The sequence below is a fragment of the Dromiciops gliroides genome, chromosome 6 (assembly GCF_019393635.1).
Source record: "Dromiciops gliroides isolate mDroGli1 chromosome 6, mDroGli1.pri, whole genome shotgun sequence".
NCBI lineage: Eukaryota > Metazoa > Chordata > Mammalia > Microbiotheria > Microbiotheriidae > Dromiciops > Dromiciops gliroides.
In genome coordinates this window covers 102,707,232-102,727,171 of record NC_057866.1, presented here as the reverse complement: position 1 = coordinate 102,727,171, position 19,940 = coordinate 102,707,232, and the positions used below count along the sequence as shown (strand labels likewise).

At 40.2% G+C, this 19,940-nt stretch overlaps 1 protein-coding gene across 2 annotated transcripts in view; it reads right to left on the bottom strand.

The window, feature by feature from the left end:
- The window catches only part of SLC49A3 (solute carrier family 49 member 3), a 60,466-nt gene that overhangs the window by 3,612 nt on the left and 36,914 nt on the right, over positions 1–19,940 (bottom strand). The window contains exons 7-9 of one of the 2 annotated variants that reach the window (XM_043971235.1): positions 14,828–14,980; positions 1,659–1,816; positions 761–873 (exon numbers count right to left, since the gene is read on the bottom strand). In XM_043971235.1, coding sequence (XP_043827170.1) covers positions 761–873; positions 1,659–1,816; positions 14,828–14,980 — 424 coding nt within the window. The remainder of the gene's footprint in view (positions 1–760; positions 874–1,658; positions 1,817–14,827; positions 14,981–19,940) is intronic. The other variant, XM_043971237.1, reaches the window with a different exon arrangement.

The following is a 19,940-nucleotide window of genomic DNA, read 5'->3' as shown; positions in this document are numbered from 1 at the left end:
GTTACATGAATCCCAACTTCAAGGCTCAGCCTGAGCCCTCCTCCATGAAGTCTTCTCTAACAATTCTAACCCTCCCTGACACTTCCCTTCTCTGAGTTTGCCAGTCCACCCACACACACCCAACCCCGCCTCATACAGGTCCTCACTGAGATATCTTATATGTGAATTCTACATCTAAATCTGAGTATCTTGAATCTGAATCCAAAAGGATGTTTATTGCTGGATAAGGACTTAGACTTTCTACCATTCAACAAGCCCATGTGTCTGTGGGGTGAAATGGTGGGGCTAGAAATGGAAATGTGAAGAAAGGGTGGGAGAAAAGTACAAGAGGCTCTTGAAGAAGGGTGTGGTAAAATGGGTTAGGCTAGGCTAGGCCAGGACCGAATGGCATAGGCTAGGGTACAACGAAGGACAGTGGGATTGGCTGGAAGAAAATGAGGCAGAATGGGGTGGTTTGAGGTAGGATGGGACGGAGTGGAGTAGGGTAGAATGGAAAAGAATGGCATTTAGAATGTAAGATTCTTGAAGGTGGGAACTATATCATTTAATCTCTGTATCCCTGATGCCTAATGGAATACCTTGCACATAGTAGGCTCTTTATAAACGTTTGTCAAATTGAATCGAATGTGGCTTGCGGGATAGGATAGGGAAAGATGGGAATCAATAAATGTCTGGTGATTGATCAAATCTAGTGCACCCCTAGGCCTGTAGTTGCCTGAGCTCCCAGGCTTCGGTCCATATAGAGGTACCATTTACTCACTTGTCCAGTCCAGGGTGGTATCTTCCTGCAGCTGGCATTTGGAGGGGCCAGCGTTACTGCGCTGTATTGTCAGGGCTTCTAACAGGACCATGATGATCACACCTTCAATTTGTCTGCAGCACAGATACAGCCCAAGCCTGAGTCCTCGTCCTTGGACTCCTGATTCCCAATTCTAAAGGCACTTTCCCACCCACACAGACCACACAACTCCCCGGACATCACAGTACATAACTAAGCCCTCACTCTCCAGGACCGACAAGGCCCTTGGTCATGGCTGCTCTTTCTCCCAGGCAGCCTTCTAAGCTAAGTCTGTTTCGAGGCCCCACTGTCCCTCTGGTTGGGGGATAGGGGCATGATCAGAGACGTTCGGAGAAGATGTCTGAGATATCTGGGTCTGATGTGGGTACAGAGATGGAAAGACAGCAGGGGAAGAACAGGATCAGGAGATGGACAGTGGGCAGAGCTGAGACGCTTGGGAAGGGTATAGGGGTAGCTAAACAGGATCAGAAGAGGTCAGGGATTCCTGACAAGCTAGGAAGGTATGAGAAGAGAACATTTGGGGAGGATGCAGGATTGGCTATAAAGGATTTGGCAGAAGGAAGGAAGATAGGAACGGGGCATTTGGGTGGTTGTAGGGGTAGTCACACAGGGTTGCCAGGGAAATTGGAAGGCAATAGGGGAAACCAGACAGGGTTGGCAGGGAGGGCAGGAATGAGATCTGGGAAGCTGTGCAGTGGCCACACAGGCTTAGCAGGTGGATGGGAAGCTATAAAGAGGATCACACAGGGTTGGCAGAGGACAGAATATGCAGATGACTGGACATGAACAGAGGCAGTTTTGGAACACTTGGGAAGGATGTGTTTATAGGGGGTTAGCTGAGGACCAGGGCAATACTCACCCTATCACAAAGACCAGACCCGTGGAGGTCCCTTCTCCCACTGGATAAGAACATTCAACAACTAACTCAAAGCAAATTGGGCAAATGGAAAAACCAAAGAATCCAAACAGAGAGCAGACCACAGCTATCCACACCATCTGGCCCTGGATCTGAGACACCTGGAGCAGAAAGAGCAGAATCATGAAGAACACTGTCCTCTGTGTGACCCTGGGCAAGTCACTTAACCCCAATTGCCTCACCAAAAAAAAAAAAAATTATAAAAAAAGAACACTGCCCTGCCCCTGCTCTTCCCCAAACACATACACCCAGATCTATGGCTATTGTGAGGGGCTGAGCCAAGGACAGGGTCAAAAGTCCTTTTCAACAGGGCATGATCTAAGATTTAGCAAGAGAAAAAGGCCAGATCCACAGAAAGATCTCCCAACATCAACCACAGACTGGCCCCTGAGCCTGGCTACAAACTGATCTCTAACCCCAAGTCAAGAGATGGAGAGAAAATAAATACTTATTAATTGAAAAAAATTAAAAAGTAAAATTTAGATTTAAAAAGAAAAGAGATAGCTCCCAAGAATAAAACTCTGGGGCGGCTAGGTGGTGCAGTAGATAAAGCACCAACCCTGGATTTAGGAGGACCTGAGTTCAAATCCAGTCTCAGACACTTGACACTTACTAGCTGTGTGACCCTGGGCAAGTCACTTAACCCCAATTGCCTCACCAAAAAAAAAAAAAAAGAATAAAACTCTGCTAGCATCTTTTTTTTTCACTTTACTAGACCTTTATTTTTTTTCAAATTACATGTAAAGATAGTTTTCAACATTCAGTTTTGTAAGATTTTGTATTCCAAATTTTTCTCCCACCCTCCCTTCCTCCCCACCCCCAAGGCCAGCTAGCAATCTAATATAGGTTATACATTACAATCATGTTTAACATACTTCCACATTAGTCATGTTGTAAGAGAAGAGTCAGAACAAAAGGAAGAAAAAACCCACAAGAAAGAAGAAAGAACTACAACAACAAAAGCAACAACAAAAGTGAAAATGGTATAATTCAATCTGCATTCAGACTCCATAGTTCTTCCTCTGGATATGGAGAACATTTTCCTTTATGACTCTTTTAGCCATTATCTTGGATCACTGTATTGCTGAGAAGAGCTAAGTTTATCATAGTTGATCATCACACAATGTTATTGATACTGTGTACAGTGTTCTCTTGGTTCTGCTCATTTCACTCAGCTTCAATTCATGAAAAACCTTTCTAGGTTTTTCTGAAACCCACCTGCTTATTGTTTCTTATAGCACAATAGTATTCCATTACATTCATATACCACGATTTGTTCAGCCATTCCCTAAGTGATGGGCATCCCCTCAATTTCCAATTCTTTGCTACTACAAAAATAGCTGCTATAAATATTTTTGTATATGTGGGTCCTCTTCCCTTTTTTATGACCTCCCTGGGATACAGACCTAGTAGTAGTAGTATTGCTGGGTCAAAAGGTATGCAGTTTTATAGGCTTTGAGGCATGGTTCCAAATTGCTCTCCAGAATAGTTGGATCAGTTCACAGCTCCACCAACAGTGCATTAGTGTTCCAATCCTCCATCATTCATCATTTTCCTTTTTTGTTGTTAGCATTTTGACAAATTCTGTATTTTATTATATTCTATAGAACATTTAACTCTTAGTCTACTTCTGTTTCATAACTGACTGCTCTTCATACTGAGATTGATAGCACAAAGTTGTGAAAATGGAGGAAAACGCAAAGGAAAGTGGCCTAGTCATACCAGATCTAAAACTATATTATAAAACAGCAACCATCAAAACTATTTGGCATTGGCTAAGAAATAGAGTGGTGGATCAGTGGAGTAAGTTATGCACAAAAGACACAGTAGTAAATAACTATAGCAATCTACTGTTGGATAAACCCAAAGACTAGTTCCTGGGACAAGAACATACTATATGACAAAAACTGCTGGGAAAAATGGACAATAGTATGGCAGACCAACATCCTACACTGAATACCAAAATTAGGTTTAAATGGGTACATGATTTAGACATAAAGGATGATACCATAGGCAAATTAGAAGTGAAATGGATAGTTTACCTGTCAGATCTATGGAGAGGGAAGAATTTATGGTCAAACAAGAGATAGAGAATGTTATGAAATGCAAAATGGATTATTTTGATTACATTAAATTAAAAAGGTTTTGGACAAACAGAAGCAATGCAGCCAAAATTAGAAGGGAAGCTGAAAGCTAGGAAACAATCTTTACAGCCAGTGTTTCTGATAAAGGCCTCATTTCTCAAATATATAAAAAACTGAATCAAATTTATAAGAATACAAGTCATTCCCCAATTGAGAAATGGTCAAAGTATATGAACAGGCAGTTTTCAGATGAAAAAATTAAAGCTATCTCTAGTCATATGAAAAATGTTCTCAATCACTATTGATTAGAGAAATGCAAATTAAAACCACTCTGAGGTACCACCTTACACCTATCAGATTGGCTAATATGACAAAAAAAAAATGATAGATGTTGGAGAAGATGTGGGAAAATTGGAACACTAATGCATTGTTGGTAATTATAAATTGATCCAACCATTCTGGAGAGCAATTTGGAACTAAGCCCAAAGGGCTATAAAACTGTGCATACTTTTTGACCCTGCAATACTACTACTAAGTCTACATCCCAAAGAGATAATAAAAAAGAAGAAAGGACCCACATGTACAAAAATATTTTTAGTTGTTCTTTTTGTGATGGCAAATAATTGGATGGCTAAACAAGTTGTGGTATATGAATGTAATGGGATACTATTGTTCTATAAGAAATGATGAGCAGGCCAATTTCAGAGAAAAAAACACCTGGAAAGACTTATATGAATTGATGCTGAGCGAAGTGAGCAGAACCAGAAGAACATTATACACAGTAATAGCAACACTGTGTGATGATCAACTTTGATAGGGTTAGCACTTCCCAGCAATACAATGATCCAAGACAATTCCAAAAGACTCATGATGGAAAATGCTTTCCATATATAGAAAATGGACTATAGAATCTGAATGCAGATTGAAGCATACTATTTTCACTTTTTTGTTGTTTGTTTTGTTTCTTCTTTCTTGTGTTTTTTTTCCTTTTGTTCTGAGTCTTCTCTTACAACTTGAGTAATGTGAAAATATGTTCAACATGACTGTACTGTGTAATCTATATCAGGTTGCTTGTTGTCTTAGGGAGGAGGGAAGGAAAAAATTTGGAACTCAAAATGTTACAAAAATTAATGTTAAAAACTACCTTTACATGTAATTGGAAGAAAATTAAATTAAATGCTATTTCAAAAGTATAATCATGTATGTTCTGTATTGTTAATATATTTGTACCAGGTAACCACTAGAAGATACTTGTGTTTGAAAATTCAGTGCCTTTATCATAAAAATTGGTACCTGGGGCAGCTAGGTGGTGCAGTGGATAAAGCATTGGCCCTGGATTCAGGAGGACCTGAGTTCAAATCTGGTCTCAGACACTTAACAGTTACTAGCTGTGTGACCCTGGGCAAGTCACTTAACCCCAATTGCCTCACAAAAAAAAAATTGGTATCCAATTTCTTTCAATTACATTTTCAAAATCTCATATTCTTTATAGTATAATTTTTTTTGTTTAAAATTTGAGGAGCAGCTAGGTGATGCCATGGATAGAGCACTGGTCCTGGAATCAAGAGGACCTGAGTTCAAACTTAGCCTCAGACACTTGACACTTACTAGCAGTGTGGGCAAGTCACTTAACCCCATTGCCTCACCAAAAAAAAAAAAAGAAAAAGAAAGAAAAGAAAAGAAACTGGATTAAATATTGACATGCTTTAAGATCCTTTGTTAATAATTGAGAAGGAGAATTTTTGTGTGAAACATCAATAATCATTTGGTATTTGAAAAAAGAGAAAACAAAATTTAAAATTTTAAAAACAGAAGAAAATGTAAAATTGTGAAATGATCCAACCATTTTGGAGAGCAATCTGGAATTATGCCTAAAGAGTTATTAAACTCCCTATACACTTTGACTCAGCAATACCACTACTTGGACTATTTCCAAAGGTGATTGGGGGAAAGAAAAAGAACTATATGTTTTAGAATATTTATAGCAGTTCTTTTTGAGGTGGCAAAGAACTGCAAATTACAGGGATGCCCATCAATTGGGGAACAACCAAACAAGTTGTGATAAATGATTGTGATTGGGGCAGCTAGATGGTGCAGTGGATAGAGTCAGGAGTACCTGAGTTCAAATCCGGCCTCAGACACTTAATACTTAACTAGCTGTGTGACCCTGGGCAAGTCACTTAACCCCAATTGCCTCACTTAAAAAAAAAAAAAAAGATAAATGATTGTGATTGAATACTATTCTGGTATAAGAAATGCTCAATGGTTTTAGAAAAACATGGAAAGACTTGCATGAAATAATGAAGTGAAATGAGCAGAACCAAGAGAACATTGTATACAGTAACAGCAATATTGTATTAAAAACAACTTTGAGTGAATAAGTTATTTTGTCTATTATAAATGCCCATTAACTATAAAGAACATATGAAGATGCTATCTGCATCCAGGAAAAGAACTGATAAGTAGAAGTTGTGATGAAATAATGAGATTTAGCAGATACTCAAACACCCACCTGTAGATTAATCTAGACTGATTGAATCAAGTGAGAGTGATTAACTGCTGATTAGCCTACTTCAAGTTAACTTGATTGTAATCACAACTTGAGAACACCTTCAGAACCAATGGATTTGGATGACGCCAACCAATCAGCTTGAAGCGATTTGTAAGGACCGCCTCTGTTCCAGAACTATAAAAAGCTTCCACAATCAGCTTACTGGAGAGTTCCTGATTAAAGAAGGCTCGTGGAGGAGGACTTCAGGAAGAACCTAACCAGGCTGGAACTCTAGGCTAGGTAGGACTTTTTTTTTCTTCTGACCTCCTTGTGAATACCTCTATGCTTTAATAAATGTTTAATGCCCAAAGACTGGTGCTGAAGCTTTTAATTTAAGGCGATCACAATTTAGATTTTAAACATCACAAAGTATGTATAGAATAATTTTACATGTATATACCTTTTGTGTCTAATGATAGCCATCTCTATAGAGCGGCAGTGGGGGGAAGAAAAAAGAAAAAAAGTTACATGATAATTTTGTTGTATATTTTAAAGAAATAGCAAGTTGTGCATAGTAGATTTTCAGTTTCATGTACAATCATCTTTTTTATTGTACTATGTTATGGGAATGATTGTTTTATTCTATAAATTAAAAATAAAACTTAAAAAATAAAGAAATTAAAAGAGATGCACACAATTCACATGATGTGAGACAACTTATATGAAGGGAAGAAATAAACTGACTACAAATGGTAATTAAGCATGGCACTAACCACAACAAATCCATGGTAAATACCCCACCCCCATATTTTTTAAAGCATTTTAAAAATAGGAAGGAGGGTTTGGTTCTTACTATGCTAAAGTAAGTATATGTATCTTGGAGGCTGAGGTAAAGAAGCAGCAAATAACAGAAAAGGATGGGCATATATGCAATTAGTCTCTCTGGTTTTATTTTGTTGCTCTTTAAAAAAATCTTTCATTACTGTTGATATGTCTAAATACTTGCATTTCTCAAGAGAAGTTTCAATCAACACTTGTTTTATTAATAAGTTTTTAAAGGATCTTGAGGGCAGAATGTGGACCTAATTAAGTAAGATGGAACTAATAAGGATAAATGAAGAATTCTTAAAAAAATCAATGTCATAAATAACATGATGAGAGAAGCATAGTTAGATAATTCAAAAATTAAAGAACTGGAGGTTTTAATGAACTGGAGGCTCGATATGTCCAAAGTGTGCCACAGTAGCCCATGTCTATTAATAGAGCCTAAATGCAGGTTCTATTAATAGATGCATAATATCCAAAAGAGTGAAGGGAGTGATAGTCAAACAATGAACCAACAAACATTTATTAAGCGTTGTGCTAGATGCTGATTCTGGAGATACAAAAAGAAATTAAACAATCCCTGCTCTCAAGAAGCTTACATTATATCTGTGCTATCTAGAGCCCTGACATACACTCACCCTCAAAACCAGACTATTTCTGGATCACTGAATCCAGTTCTCAGCAAAACATTTTAGTAAGGATCCTGATAAAGGGGAATACATGCAGAAAATGGCAAGGGGAGGGGCAGCTAGGTGGTACAGTGCATAGAGCACTAGCCCTGGAGTCGGGAGGACCTGAGTTCAAATTTGGCCTCAGATGCTTAACACTTACTAGCTGTATGACCCTGGGCAAGTCACTTAACCCTCATTGCCCCACCAAAAAAAAAAATTTCCAAAAGAAGGGGGGAAGAAGGTACCAGTTTTAGAGAGGCAGATTTCATCTCAATATAATAAGGAATAGCCTTTCAGGAAAATATCAGTCAAAGGTCACGGGAACCTGAATCCTCACACTTACCTTCAAACATAAAAAAAGAAATTCCAAAATTAAACAGAAGAGTTAGACATTCACACAATTACATTAAAACTAACCGAAGGGACAATGAGAAACCTAAAGGATGGTTCTGATACAATAAAATACAAATTATGGAGTTTATGAAAAGAAACAGGAGAAAGAATGGAATTGCAGGAATAGCATAAAATGGGCAGCTAGGTGGCGTAGTGGTCCTGGAGTCAGGATGACCTGAATTCAAATGTGACTTCAAACACTATCTGTGAGACTCTCTCTGGGCAAGTCACCTACCCCTGTTTGGCTCAGTTTCTTCATCTGTAAAATGAACTGGAGAAAGAAATGACAAACCACTCCAGTATCTGCCAAGAAAACCCCAAATGGGGTCGCAAAGAATCAGACACAACTAGAAGGACTGAAAAACAACAATTCTGAGAAATACAATCAAGCAACCAACAATAATTTCCAATGTCCTTATTATGTGCCAAACACTGTGTTAAGCACTGACCAAAGGGATAATAGACGATCTTAAGGAATTAAAGGAAGTGCTAAAACCAACAAATTAAAACCCAGAGTGGCAATTAAAAGAATGTAGCCGCCCCCCCAAAAAAAAAAAAACCCTCAAGAAGACATGACAAAATTCAGCAAAATGGAGAACAGCATAGAGAACTGGGGCACAACTAAAAGTAAGCTAAGTGTAGTAGGAATCACAGCGCCACATCAATAACTAAAAAGACAAAACGAGCTCAGAAAGGCACCAAATTGGAAGATTGAGAAGTGATGGATTTGAGAGTCCTGGAAAGATATAAAAGAAAAAAGGCTTCCAGGAACTTGTACAGGTATATTTCCCAAAATTATTTTTTTTTCCTAAAGACGCCCTGCAAATCAAATCTATGGCATTCCAACAGAGAAATTCAAAATTCAACCAGCTTACTCTGTTCATCATCAAACTTCCAAACAACAAAGAAAAAGTCCTTGAACATGCCAGAATGAAGAAAAACATCACTTGTCAAAAAGCTTCAATTGTGGTCTCAATGAGGTTTTTCTTCAAGAAACAGAAAGAAGTTGGAGCAAAGCATCTAGAAAGTTGTGGGAACTAAGTCTTGTTCTCAGAATCAGTTTTCTAGCAAATCTAAGTATTGTAGTTGAAAACAACAAAGGTCAAAGTACTCATGTGGAAAAAAAGTCATACTTCAAAGTCATCCTTTGGAACTGACCCTGCGATTTACCCCAGGGAGTTAAATACTATGCTACTCTAGTTCAGCAAGATTCTTTCTCACACAGATCTTGGATATTGTTACTATATCTTAAAGGGGAAGAGAGAGAGAGAGTTATAGTTTAACTGTCATCTGGAAAGATTAGACAATCATGGCTGGAGACAGGCTGTGGGAGGCATAAAGAGAAAGGACTAAGAGAACTTCTTTCCTGAGAGAATGAATCAATTAACTTTCATCTTTGAGAAAGTCTACGAGAAAACTGAGTTTAACTTTTATCCTATGGAGAAGATATGATGTGCCAAGATAATAAAACTGGGCACAGAATTGCACAGTAGAAAGATAATGGGTTGGATCACATTTGAGAAACTGTGCAGCATTTTCAATGATCCTAAGCCACCTCCTGATATATAAAATCCTTTCTTTTAATACTTATATTCTTTCTTTTTTTTCTTTCTTTTTTTTTTTGTGGGGCAATGGGGGTTAAGTGACTTGCCCAAGGTCACACAGCTAGTAAGTGTCTGAGGCCGGATTTGAACTCAGGTCCTCCTGAATCCAGGGCCGGTGCTTTATCCACTGTGCTACCTAGCTGCCCCAATACTTATATTCTTTCAGGGCTTCCATGTGGCCACAAATTGTGGAATATCAAAATCTGCGAAAAAATCAAAATTGTTGATGATTCTAAAGACACTGGAGGTATGCATGGATGCAGAATCACAGAATTTCAGAGATGGAAGGAACCTCAGTGGCTACATAATCCAACCTTTATCTGAAGATAAATATTTATTGAGTAGATTGATCAGGAAAAAAGAAAGGGAAGGAGGGAGAAAGGGAAAGAGGAAGGGAGGGAGGGAGAGAGGGAGAAAGGGAGGAAAGGAAGAAAGAAAGAAAGAAAGAAAGAAAGAAAGAAAGAAAGAAAGAAAGAAAGAAAGAAAGAAAGAAAGAAAGAAAGAAAGAAAGAAAGAAAGAAAGAAAGAGAAAGAAAGATGGGAGGGAGGGAAGGAAGGAAGGAAGAAAGGAAGGGAGAGAGAGAGGGGGAAAAAAGAAAGAAAAGAATTTACTTTGCCATATATGCAAAGTGAGTGGTGAAATTGATAATAAGCATTGGACTTCAAGTCAGGAACACCCAAATTCAAATATTGCCTCAGACACTAGCTGTATGACCCTGGGCAAGTCAATTAATTTCTCTGTGCCTCAGTTTCCTTATCTGTAAAATGGGGATAATAATAGCACCTTCCTCCCAGGGTTGTTGTGAGAATCAAATGAGATAATATTTGCAAAGCATTTTGCAAACCTTAAAGAATAATATAAATGCTAGCTATTAATATTACAATCATCATGATTAAATTTTCAGCCCGATGTTCACCTACAGCAGACCTTTTGTCATGGACCCCTTTGGCAGCCTGGTGAAGCCTAGGTACCCTTTTCTCAAAATAATGTTGTTAAATGCATAGCATAAAATGCAGAGGATTATAAAGGAAACTGATTATTCTGAAATACAGATACCAAATTTAAAAAAACAAAAAACAAGTTCAGGGATCCTGGTTTAAGAACCCCTGACTGATAAGTGCCTGGCCAAGCTAGATGTACTGAGGAACTAGCAAAATAGGCTATCCAGCTAACTGCATGTCACCATCTGGGGAATGCTGAGCCAATCTCTCTGGATGACTCTAGATCTCAAAGAGGAAGCCCTCCCATTGTGTTCTGAGACTCCATGCAATTGACATGATGATACCTATGATCAGTCTTTGAACTCATGAAGTAGATTCAGTGCAATACTAATCATAATACCAATGTGCTTCTCTATAGAAATAGATAAACATAACAAAATTTATGGGGGAAAAGAAAGTTACAAGAATGTAAAGGCAAATCATGAAAAGACTGAGGATAGGGGACTTGCTCAAGCAGCAAAATAAACTCTAAGGTGATAATAAAGAAAATATCAGAAACTGAATATAGGGAGCAGCTAGGTATCAGAGTAGATAAAGCTCTGGCCCTGGATTCAGGAGGCCCTGAGTTCAAATGTGACCTCAGATGCTTGACACTTACTAGCTGTGTGATCCTGGGCAAGTCACTTAACCTTCAATGCCCCACCAAAAACAACAACAACAATAAATTCCAAATGGATCAATTATTTAAATATTTTTTAAGTTATAAGAAGTTAAAAGAATTGAATGGTGTGTTGATCTCAAAGAAGAAAAAAGATTTACTGAACAAATGGACTTTATTTTGAAAACAAAATTTGTTGTTGTTCAGTTGTGTCTGACTTTTTGTGACTCTATTTAGGTTTTCTTGGCAAAGATATTAGAGTGATTTGCCATTTCCTTCTCCAGCTCATTTTACAGATGAGAAAGCTGAGGCAAACAGGGTTAAGTGACTTTCCCAACATCACACAGCTGGTGAGTGTCTAAGGCCAGATTTGAACTCAGGAAGAGTCTTCCTGATTCCTGGCCAAGCAATCTATTTACTGTACCACCTAGCTGCTCTGGAAACAAAATAGATAGACTCAATTATGTACAAATAAAAGGATGTTGCAAAACAGCAACAAAAAAACCCTAAGCTATCCAAAGTTAGAAAAAGAAAACACATAGATTAAGGAGAAGTCTTTGTGGACAGCAAAGGACCCAGAGGGTGGAGAATGGCCTTAAAAGCAGGAGAACCAGGGCAGCTATGTGGCGAAGTGGATAGAGCCCCTGCGTTGGATTCAGGAGGACCTGAGTTCAAGTTCAGCCTCAGACCCTTGATACTTATTAGCTTTGTGACCCTGGGCAAGTCACTTAACCCCAATTGCCTCACAGAAAGAAAGAAAGAAAGAGAAAAGGAAGGAAGGAAGAAAAGCAGGAGAACCCAGAGAACCAAAGGAGAGAGTGTCCTGAGCGAGGAAGGTGATCAATCTTTCCAAATGCTAGGGGAGGTCAGGAAGTACAAGGATGGAGAAGCAATCCTTGCATTTGGTGATTAGGAGGTCTCTGATCTAACTTCTGAAAGAGCAGTGTCCACAGTGCAGTGAAAAAGAAGATGAAAAACAAGGGGTTAAGGGAAGAGAAGAGGATGGTGAGGAAGATCAGCGCTGGCAGACCGTGATGACTCTCTCAAGAGGTTTAGCTGCCAATCTGTCCTTTGTTTTGCTTAATTGTCTATCTTTGTTGCAGGAGAAGGAGTCATTAGAACATGAATTCCATTTTTTTTAAGTATCAAGGAAAGCTTTTTTAAAAAAAAGAAAAGTCCTTGTTAAATATTTCTGAGAGAAATCTGACATATTGACTCAAAAGGAACTGACACAAATTTTACCAGGGTAATAACCAAATATTGCCCAATTCTTCTCCAGGTGCTTTCATGTCTGTCAGTAGACAAATAACCAACAAACACAGGCAATTTCCAAAAGAGGAAACGCAAACTGTTGATCACCACTTGAAAAATGAGAGTTCAAAATGCTTGACCAATCAGGGAAACACAAATTTAAATTAGGAAGAACTTCCTAAAAACTGCAGCTATCCAAAAGTCTATCTTGGGAAGTGGCGAGTCCCCTACCAATATAATAATAATAGCTGATATTTATATTTAGAAAATATGAAAATCTATCATCTTGTTTGATCCTCCTAAAAGATGTGTAAAACCAGAGCTAAGTGGAGAGGTAGGTAGAGCAGTGCACCTGGAGTCAGGAAGACCTGAGTTCAAATTTGACCTCAGACACTTATTAGTTGTCTGACCTTGGGCAACTCACTTCACCTCTGTCTGCCTCAGTTTCCTCAACTGTAAAATGGGGATAATAAAGGCACCTGCTTCCCAGGGTGGTTGTGAGGATCAAATGAGATGATATTTGTAAAGTGCTTCATACAGGGCCTGGCATTTAATAATAGGCACTGAATAAATAGTAAGCACTTAATAAATCCGTATTCCCTTCCCCCTTTTACAAATGGGGAAACTATAGCTCTGAGGAATTAAATTACTTGACCATAATCATATAATACCCCTTATCAGGAATGGTGAAGGGGACTCTCAATCAGACAGAGGCTGAACCAAACAACTTTTGATATCTTTTTGAAACTTTGAGGGAAGGGAGGGAAGGGAAGGGGACTGCATAGTTCTGTGATAATCCATGCCTTGACCACCTCGTGGTTAGGATGAGTTATGAAGTGTTCTATCTAGAGCAACTAGGTGGCGCCATAGTGCACAGAACACTGGGCTTGGAGTGAAGAAGACTCATCTTCATGAGTTCAAATCTGTCCTCAGACACTTACCAGCTGTGTAACCCTGGGTGTGAAAAATAATTATTTTGGGAGGTACCTAGTGACCTCCCTTCTTTCTTAGTCCTTTTCCCCCCCACTTCAAGTTCCAGTTCTCCTAGAGAGTAAGATTCCTTTATATCAGACCCATTCAAACCACAGCCAGGTGAAAAGCACTGTTCTCTAATCAGCTTGGGTGGGGTCTGTGTTCTTTCTCTAGTGTTTTCTTTTCTTTTCTTTTCTTTTTAACCAAGATTTGAGTGGCCCAAGTCACTTATCCCCAGACTTCATTTTCATATAACACACCTCTAATCATGTCAACCAATTAGATTTGATTGGTATGTGATGGACCTTAATCACTTATTAATAATTAATAAAGTGATTAAATCACCCAGAAACTACGTCTCATATTTTTAATGGGCACATGGGCAAGTCACTTAACTCTGTTTGCCTCAGTTTCCTCATCTGTAAAGTGAGCTGGAGAAGGAAATGGCAAACCATTCCAGTCACTTTGCCCAGAAAACCCCAAAATAGGATCATGAAGAGTCAGACACAACTGAAACAACTGAACAACAACAACATAGTCATATCCCTCTACCCTATTGTCCATATCCCAACAGCAGCTTTTCTCCTCTCCCCTGACTATAACACCACCCTTCATCATCCCTGTTGTTGCCCCTTGGTAACCTGGACCTGAGGAGGATTATCGCCACATCTGGGGCCACTGACTCATCTCTCTGGGCCTAGTCTCTGAAGCCTCTTGCTGACTAGGCCCAGAATATGTCCTCATACCCTATCCTGTCTCCTCTTCCTCTCTCATCCTGGTCATGAATTTGAGAAGACTCCTTCCCAGGTCCATGACCTGCCCACTGGGCTTCCCTTTCCCCAGAGGTAAAAAAGAAAACTGTACCCAAGTCCTGCCCTAGGGGCGGTCTCAATTAGCAAGATGTCAAAGATGCCCTGTCCTTCTTATGACACTTTCCCATTCTTTTTTTTTTTTTTTTGTGAGGCAATTGGGGTTAAGTAACTTGCCCAGGGCCACACAGCTAGTAAGTGTTAAGTGTCTGAGGCCGGATTTGAACTCAGGTCCTCCTGACTCCAGGGCCACACTGTGCCACCTAGCTGCCCCTTTTACATTCATTTTTAAATTTTGAGTTCCAAATTCTCTCCCTCCCTCTTGCCCCTTCCCTACCCACTGAGAAAACAAGCAAAATGGAACCCATTGTACATATAAAAATCATGCAAAACATAGAGGATGGTCACTTACCACAGCAAAAGCGATGGCAGCTAATGTAGTCAGACAAAAGCCAACCTTGGTGGCTTCAATGAACTGCTTGGTCTTGTCCACATAAAGACCAAGGAGAAAAGCACCAATAATACCAAATCCAATGAAGAGGGCGCCGCAGAGGCCTGAAAATTCCTAAAAAAAGGAAAAGGTCATGTTGCCTTTAGAGGGCGCAGGGCACGCCGTCGCCAAAGAACATGCTGTTGGCATAGGGCATGTCATGGCCAGGCCAAAAACACAGCAGAGAGCATTCTAGTTTTGTCCCTAGGACACATCAACATGCCCATCAACGAAGAGCTACAGGTGATTATTTCTGTGCTGACAGCGATTCCATTCAACAGACATTTGTTGAATGTCTCCTGGGTAAGGCTCTAGGCAGTTATCGGTTGGATGCTTTCTGATACCCTCTTTTAAAAGAGTTGAAGAGGATAATCAGAAGAACAAACAAACATTTCTGCCTAACTTTCTATCACTCAGGGTACCACGGCCCCCACCATCATCATGATGCTCATTGCAGCCACTGCTACTGAGTCCAATTTATTAAGTACTGACTATATTCGAGGCTCTCTCTGTTAATGACAGAGTACAAAGACAGCAGCAGCATCACCAGCAGTGACTGTCATCACCACACCATTTCACCCCCTAGCAGTACCAGGAAGTAGAGAGAGCATCCGTGAATGGTGGGACACAGACAAAGTCAGCTCCTTCCATCATAGATGGTTTTTCTGTGGTGAGGAAAACTAAGGTCCGGAAAGACTGAGTTCTTTGCACACATTGGATACTTAGTAGTTATTTGTCAGAAACTGAATTAAATGACTAGCTTGAGGTTACACAAAAAGTGAGCTGCCAAACCTAAACTTAAACCCAGGGCTCCTGAATCCCAGCCACCACCATACCCAGCTGAACTGCTCAGTCCCCTCTAAACTCCTGCACATGGCAAAAACACACATGGATTTGCTCGTGCATATGGACTTGAAGACCAGGTTGCTCCTTGATTGATTCCCGTAATACCCTTTAGCTTCATGCCAAGAAAAGAGAAAGAAACAGAAGCCAAAAGCAGGTGTCAGGAAATTCCCTTGATGGCACTGAAAGATACCAACTCATACCACTGAAGCGTATCTTCCATGGCCTCATGGGATCTCCTTCACCTAGTAGACCCTATGACTTCCTTCCCAAAGACTCCCACAGACCCCACCAACACTAGGAACCCCAAGAAACCTCCCACTAAAAATCAGGGAAGCTCATCTTATGTAATTCGGGCATACAAGTGGAAGACTATAGAGACAAAGAGGAAGGAATGGAGAAAGCACTTGAACGTTACTATCACTGGGACTAGCCAAAGGAGGGAAAATTTATGCACATACACAGTTGGGTACAGAAATGTATTTCCCTTGAGAAGGGAAAAGGTGAGGACAGCTAGGGGGCGCTGTGGATAAAGCACTGGTCCTGGATTCAGGAGGACCTGAATTCAAATCAGACCTCAGACACTTGACACTTACTAGCTCTGTGACACGGGGCAAGTCACTTAACCGTCATTGCTCCACCAAAAAAAAAAAAAAAAAAAAGAGGGATTAGAGAAGGGAAAAGGTGAAATCAGAAGCAGGGTAAAGTATGCAATAGGATTGATACTAAGCAAAACAAACTCTTAAGGATGTACACAAATATTCATTGCAGCTCTTTTTGAGATGGCAAAGACATGGAATCCAAAAGGTTGCCCATCAGTTTGGGAATAGCTGAACAAATTATGGTACATGAACGTGATACTATTGTGCTTTAAGAAATGATAAAGGAGGGGCATCTAGGTGGCGAAGTGGATAAAGCACCAGCCCTGGATTCAGGAGGACCTGACACTTGACACTTACTAGCTGTGTGACCCTGGGCAAGTCACTTAACCCTTATTGCCCCAAGAAAAAAGAGAAAGAAAAAGAAATGATGAAGGAGACCGTTTCAGAGTGAAGTGAGCAGAACCAGGAGAACAGTTTATATACAATGACCACAATATTGTGAAGACAAACAATTCAAAATGCCTAATGATGGACTAATGATGACTAATGATGAAACATTCTACCCACCTCCTGATAGAGAGGTGAGTCATTGGCAAGAATGAAATATTTACTGACAGTTGTCACTTTATGTAAATTTACACTGCAAACTCAACTTTAGCTAAAGAATTCTGAAAGAAATCCACATTCCAAAAAATACCTATGTTTTAACTTTACTGTACAGTACTTTGCTGGGGCTCCTGAGGTATCCCCATCCTACCTCCCTCCCCCCACTCTACCCCCCCCCACCTCCCCCCTCCAAAAAAAAAACCTTTCCAAGTGAAAGCAGAATAATGGACACAGGAGAGACCAACACCATTGGTAGGGGTGGTAGGGGAAGGGATCTGGTCTTGCTTTGAGATCCCTGCCCTGCTCAGCCAACCTGTCTGGGTGTCCACCCTGTATGTCTTCCATCTTTGTTCTTTGGGTGCTGCCCTGTATTGCTAATTGATCTCTCTTGTCTGTGTCCTGGCCCCCATGTGTCTGCCCCACTTTTTCCTCTTGGTTCTAGTCAGGCACCCACATGGCTATCCCTGGCCCTCATGTTCCTCCTGTTGCTCTTGCTTCTTTGTCCCTGGCCCCCACAGCCTCCTCCCTCTACAGGCCTTCCTGCCTGCCTGCCTCCCTCGACCACCATCAAGTCATGTCAACTAATGGAATTGAATGATGCTAACCAATTAGCTTTTTTTTTTTTTTGGTGAAGCAATTGGGGTTAATTGACTTGCCCAGGGTCACGCAGCTAGTAAGTGTCAAGTGTCTAAGGCTGCATTTGAACTCAGGTCCCCCTGAATCCAGGGCCAGTGCTCTATCCACTGGGCTACCTAGCTGCCCCATCAATTAGCTTTGATCAATGTATAATGACCTGCCTCTTTCAAAAGAGGATAAAAGGGGGCAGCTAGATGGCGCAGTGGTTAAAGCACCGGCCCTGGATTCAGGAGTACCTGAGTTCAAATCGGGCCTCAGACACTTGACACTTACTAGCTGTGTGACTCTGGGCAAGTCACTTAACCCCCATTGCCTAAAAAACAAAAAAACAAAAAAAGAGGATAAAAGAGGCAGCTAGGTGGCACAATGGATAAAGCACTGGCCCTGGATTCAGGAGGACCTGAGTTCAAATTCATCCTGGGACACTTGACACTTGCTAGCTGTGTGACCCTGGGCAAGTCACTTAACCTTCATTGCCCTGCAAAATAAGTAAATTAAAATTAAAATGAAGCTTTATGCAGAGGTTGCTGTGTGGATATATACATGAGTATAATACATATATATATATTATACTTATGTTTATATAGGTAAAGTAGATATGTGTGTATATATTGTATCATGACCAATGCAAAAATTTGCTTTGCTTGTGGTTTTTAAAATTTTTTTAACTAAAATTGTGTTTTTAAATTGCCATTTTATTAGTTTTTATGTATTAATTGCTATTACACCAGTTTGGGCAGTAAGCATTATTATTAATTAATATTATATATACTAGTTAAGGATTGACCACGTTACAATTAGCATGAGCAGGAGAAAAGCCCTGGACTCACGCTGTCTCTCAGAAAAACAGCAAGCAGGGTTCAGAAGACCTACAAAACCTACACTGTCATAAGAGGAAGAGTGAACAAGAGAAACAAAGCCCTGGAGATCAATGGTTTTATCCTCTTTTGTTGTTTTTTTTTTCTTTTTTTTTTCCGGGGCAATGAGGGTTAAGTGACTTGCCCAGGGTCACACAGCTAGTAAGTGTCAAATGTCTGAGGCCAATTTAAACTCAGGTCCTCCTGAATCCAGGGCCACTGTGCTACCTACTGCCTCTTTTATCCTTTTTTGAAAGAGGCAGGGCATTATACATTGATCAAAGCTAATTGGTTAGCATCATTCAATTCCATTGGTTGACATGACTTGATGGTAGTCTAAATTAAAATGAACTCTACAAATGACATCAGGGAAAGAATGTAAAAGACCCTTGCTGAAAGGCAAAGGTGTAGGGGGCAGCTAGGTGACACAGTGGATAAAGCACCAGCCCTGGATTCAGGAAGACCTGAGTTCAAATCTGACCTCAGACACTTGACACTTACTAGCTGTGTGACCCTGGGCAAGTCACTTAAACCTCATTGCCCCACCAAAAAAAAAAGAAAGGGAAAGGTGAAGTCCAATATCTAGGTGTGGTTTGATCCCATCAGTTAGTTCACTGAGCTAGACAAAAGAATCAATCTCCATTTCTTTTGTTCCTTTGGGCCTCTCCCAGGCAAGATCTGCTGAAGTTCCTCAATAACTTGACTTTCTGCAGTGGGGGAGTGGGGGGGGGGGCTGGGAGAGAAAAGCCTGAAACTGATCTGAGTTCCCCCCCCCCCAGAAATCCATTATTAATAATTATTTTCTCACACTTGACCATACCTATTTGTGATATTTATTTATTTATTTATTCTCAGTGGGGGAGGGGGAGGGGAAAAGTTGGATTTTTGCTGATTGAAGAGGGTATGATCAAACTAAATGAGTAAGGAACCAGCCCTCCTACTTCTCCTTGATTTTCTTCCCATACCCATATCCTGTAAGTGATAAAGTTTCCAACCTGTGGTATGGGCACATCCTAAGGGTGAGAGAATGATCTTTGGACACTGAATGAGACTGACTAGCTGTGCCTAAGATTATTTTCCCTGAATACCTTCTCTATATTCAACTTGCTGGGACCATAGGAAGCTCACTGAGGCAAATATGAACAAGGTAAAAACCCAGGAAAAGCAGCCACAGACATGCTCAAGCTGTCCTGGTCAGCCTCTCCAGAGAGTAACAATAATTGGCACCCACATAATGCTTAAGAGTTTGCAAAACCTATGGTCAAATGACTAACATCAGAGGCAGGATCTGAACCCATGTCTCTCCTAATTCTAAGATCAGGGCACTTTCCACTATATTATGTGACCTTTCAAGACAAATGGAACATCAGTAGAGGGTAAGGCTATACATTGATGAAAAACGGCCATAAGAAAACTCCCCCTTTTACTGTTCCCCAGCTCTGATTCAGGAGCACCTAAAACACTCCACCAATTTTGGCAGACTCAGTTTAC